This window comes from Procambarus clarkii, chromosome 21, assembly GCF_040958095.1.
Source record: "Procambarus clarkii isolate CNS0578487 chromosome 21, FALCON_Pclarkii_2.0, whole genome shotgun sequence".
Lineage (NCBI taxonomy): Eukaryota > Metazoa > Arthropoda > Malacostraca > Decapoda > Cambaridae > Procambarus > Procambarus clarkii.
Window position 1 is genome coordinate 37,000,015 of NC_091170.1, and position 4,446 is coordinate 37,004,460.

Genomic DNA, 4,446 nt, shown 5'->3' on the forward strand with positions numbered 1-4,446 from the left:
CGTTATCAACATCAAAATCATTTAAGACATCAGAACTTTCGGAGACAACAGGAGCTATGGTTGTTCTGAAAAAGTTAAAGACTCTGTCTCGAGTAGAACTTCGTGGAGGCTGTGCTGGGGATTCTTCATTTGAAACAGTTTTCTCTGTTTGAGGAAAAGTTGACTCAGTTGACGATGGTTCTTCTGAAGAATCCTCGAAAGAGTCCTGGAACGGCTGAAAATGTTGAAAAGCTGGCCTCTCCTGCTGGAACCCTGGGTAAAGGGTTTTTGTATTACACTAGTTGCTGTTGTGTGCGGTATGAAAGCTGGAGATACTGTTGGTCTGCCGAAAGGCTGTACTGGTTGTTGCTGTATTGGTGGTTGAGAAAAGCTGAAACTAGCAGGCGGTGGGCCAAAGTTTGATCCTGCTGGAGGATGTGTTGGTGGGCCAAAGCTTTGTGGTTGATGTGGTGGGAAGGTTGGTCGTCTGAAAATTTGCACTGGTTGAGGACTCGGCGATGGGCTGAAATTTTGCCCAAGTTGAGAAACTGGTGGGCTACTGAAACTTGGCACTGGTTGGGATGCTGGCGAGTGACCGAAGCTTGGAATGGGTTGATGGCTGAAGCTTTGCACTGGTCGTAGACCTGGTGGGTGACTGAAACTGTGAATTGGCTGCTGAGGTGATGACGGACGACCGAAGCTGTCAACTGGTTGCTGAGGTGATGACGGACGACCGAAGCTGTCAACTGGTTGCTGAGGTGATGATGGACGACCAAAGCTGTGTACTGATTGTTGAGGTGGTGTTGGGCGACCGAAATTGTCTTCTGGTTGTTGAGATGATGAAGGACGACCGAAGCTATCTAGGTGCTGTCGGGAAGAGGATGGACGACCGAAAGTGTTCACTTGGTGTTCAGATGATGAAGGACGTCCGAAGATGTCTACTTGCTGTTCAGATGATGATGGGCGACCAAAAATATCAACATGTTGTTCAGATGATGATGGACGACCGAAGATATCCACCTGATGTTCAGGTGATGGACGACCGAAGCTGTCTACTTGCTGTCTGGGGGCTGGTGGTGCACCGAAGGTAGTCCTAGATGGGGGAGGTGCATGATGAAGAGGTCGATTGAATATTGACGGATTAATGGGTGGCTGATTGAACACAAAATTACCAGAGGAAGGGAAACTAGGGGCTGGGAGGAAACTTGGTGGACTCGTTTGGGCGGTCCTTGATGTCTTAGGCACCCCGAAGGAACTTGGTGCAGAGAATCCCACTTGAGATCTGAAAGGTGAGGCAGAGGGAGAGAAAGACTGGAAGCTGGAGGACAATGCCCCATGTCCAGTTTGATGAGTAGCGTCTCTGTTGGGTCGAACTAGGTCTAATGATTCGCGCGAAGAGGATTTTTTCGATGCTGGTGTGACAGGCTGGAAGTCATCAGGGTCATTGGTTATGCGAGACGAAGGTCGAAAAGTGTCTGGTGTGGTTTGGCTCACGTCAGGATTGTAAGAACCATCATCAGCTTCAAGTGAATCCTCAAAGTCATATGGTTGAGATTGCCGTCCGTAATCAGAAGGCTCTTCGTAACTGGCTTCTGCACGTGGGTTGTAATCATCAGAAGGCGATGGTTGGTAAGGCGACCGATGATTAATGAAACTTTGTTCGCCTCCTAAAGTCCGCTGAGGCACATGTGATGGCTTCTTTGCTTTTCCTTGGAAGAATGGCAACTGGAAAAAGTGACTGCTGCTTTGTCTCTGAGCAGGTCTTGTGCGCTCTGAAGGCCGAGCGATAAATGCCCGATCGATGGTGTCGATATATTTCACTTGCTTTAGTTCATCTACACGGTCGACTCTCTCTTCATTGGTGCTAGCGGTGTCATAGGGTATGTTAGCAAGGGAAGCAAAAGCTGATAGTGTTGACATCATGCTCTTGCCCCACCCATTAGAAGACAAATCCTTGACGTTAGTATTTTTAATCACTCGATTTGAGGCAGCAGGCTTAACGTCTTGGGTGACGGATTGTCCGTCGTCCGTGTCGTAGTACTCATAGTTGTAGTCCGAGTCGAGTGCGGGGTCGTCCTGCCGGATGTACGGTTCAGGGATGTCACTCGGATCTTGTTGATGGTCGTCGTCGTCGTCGTCTCTTCCGACGTTAGCAGAGATTTTCTGGAAACTCCTGACTGGCTCTGGATCCGTAGACTTGTGTCCGGCAGGTCCGACAGTCTCTGGGTGTGTACAGTCGCCAAAGTACCCGGCGCTGCACGACGTCGTCCGCTGCAAAAGTAGTCGTTCAATAAATACCACATTGTGAGGAAAATGTTCAGGATATAATCGTTACAAAAACGAACCTATTAATGCAAATATCAAAACGCAAATGGTAAAACAGAATCGAAATACGTCTCATAAGGGCAGATTGAGGAAATAAGATAAATAAAAAACTCCCCAGCAGCCCCCACCACCTTGGGCAGCGCACCTCGTTAAACTTAAGCCCTTCACTGCACTGGAAGGTGAACCGCTGGCCGGAGTCTGTGCAGTAGTGGAAGACGCTGCAGCCGAAATCCATGTCACCGTAGTATCCTCCGGTGCGGCCCACACACTCGAACTTGACCAGGGGCAGCACTGAGTGGCGGGCGTCCACTCTCGCGCCCTGCGATGGCGTCGAAGGCGGCCCCACCTGCAACATGTTAGGGAGTTAACACACACACTGAATAAACCTAATTATGGTTTACATTTATTCAATATTCTAGTTTTGCTTTTCTTGTGAGACTTTACACGGGTACACACAAAAAAGTGACGAAAACAATGTTGTCTTTATATTTTGTGTATTGTCTTTTATTATATTCAATTATTTTGACCAACCCTATAGTTTAAACCCTTCCACCATGTTTTTAACTTTGTTTATAGTTTCAGAGGCTGCAAAAGTCTTTTAAATAATTTTGTTAAAGGTGTGAATGTTCCATCATTATGCCATTGCTTTTGTACTCACCTAAATGTGCTTCCTTGTTCAAGCTAAATTCAACTCCCAAATCCCAGTTTGTCCAACTTATCTATCAGTCGATTAATGTACGACTTTTTAATTTGTTAGCGGGTACACGATTAGATGACTTCCGAGTCCTGTTAGCAGTCTTACTGCTTTCCTTTTCCGTTACTCATGTTAAACCTTTCCCTATCAGTTGCCTATCTGCTTACAAACAGGCTAATAATTACTGTTGAGTGAACAGGGACGAACAGGTAAAGATCGGTACCTGGTCGATCCACACTGCCCAGAGCTCGATGTTGTTGTGTTGTTGTTGTAGATTCAGCTACTCAGAACAAGTTCCTAGTAGCACGGGCTATGGTGAGCCCGTAGTGGACTTACCTGGCACAGGAGCGGTGCCTGTGTTCAGAGCTCGAACCTTGTCAAAATCACTTGGGAAGCATTGGGCGAGCTTACTACTTACTACTTACTACCTATTAAAATGTAATATTTATCTTAATCGCCTCTCCTCATAATACGTCACATTTCTTAACAACTCTTGCGCTAAATGGTATTTCCTGGAGTCTCTGAAGATGGTTTGTGTCTCAGTTTGTGTGTTTTGCTCTCTTCTTTTGCTGTTTCTTACGTCGAACATTGTATCTTGGTGATCATCTTGCATCCTGATCTATTGGCCCAATCCCTCTTAGATTCTTATACAATTTATACAAACCTTGGATACCCCCAAGTATCCAAGGGTTGTATACCTGGGGGTGATCGGGTCGCGCTCCCACACTCCTCCCCCGCCTCTCTCTCTCTCTCTCTCTCTCTCTCTCTCTCTCTCTCTCTCTCTCTCTCTCTCTCTCTCTCTCTCTCTCTCTCTCTCTCTCTCTCTCTCTCTCTCTCTCTCTCTCTCTCTCTCTCTCTCTCTCTCTCTCTCTCTCTCTCTCTCTCTCTCTCTCTCTCTCTCTCTCTCTCTCTCTCTCTCTCTCTCTCTCTCTCTCTCTCTCTCTCTCTCTCTCTCTCTCTCTCTCTCTCTCTCTCTCTCTCTCTCTCTCTCTCTCTCTCTCTCTCTCTCTCTCTCTCAGAAAATGAAATATTACTATTTTTTTATTAACATAGGCACAAGGGAATTAAATAATTGCAAAGTTTCAAGTACCTAATACTGACAAGTCTTAAGTGTTTAGTAACTGGTTATTCAATAATGTTGTGTGTGTGTGTGTGTGTGTGTGTGTGTGTGTGTGTGTGTGTGTGTGATCGTGACCAAGTTGTTTGTCAAACAATTTACACATTGAATGACCAGGGTTGGAAGATTGGTCCCTTGCAGGTACCTGCCACAGGTAACGGTCTCCTATGCTGACCCTTGGCAGCCACTCAGTGGGAGGCTGGTGGGAGTCTGTAATCTATTACCCGTCACACCTCAATGTTCGCAACAACATAGTCTCAGCTAGATCGCGGTTTCTAACGGAGTTATTTCACTTCACCTCCTCCTCCAAATTTAGAAAACGCGAAGTAGG

The 4,446-nt window shown here is 46.5% G+C and overlaps 1 protein-coding gene across 1 annotated transcript in view; it reads right to left on the minus strand.

The window, feature by feature from the left end:
* Positions 1–48: 48 nt before the first annotated feature.
* The window catches only part of LOC138366960 (uncharacterized), a 74,075-nt gene continuing 69,677 nt past the window's right edge, over positions 49–4,446 (minus strand). Inside the window, exons 4-5 of the mRNA XM_069328332.1 lie at positions 2,450–2,650; positions 49–2,250 (exon numbers count right to left, since the gene is read on the minus strand). Coding sequence (XP_069184433.1) covers positions 55–2,250; positions 2,450–2,650 — 2,397 coding nt within the window. The 3' untranslated portion in view covers positions 49–54. The remainder of the gene's footprint in view (positions 2,251–2,449; positions 2,651–4,446) is intronic.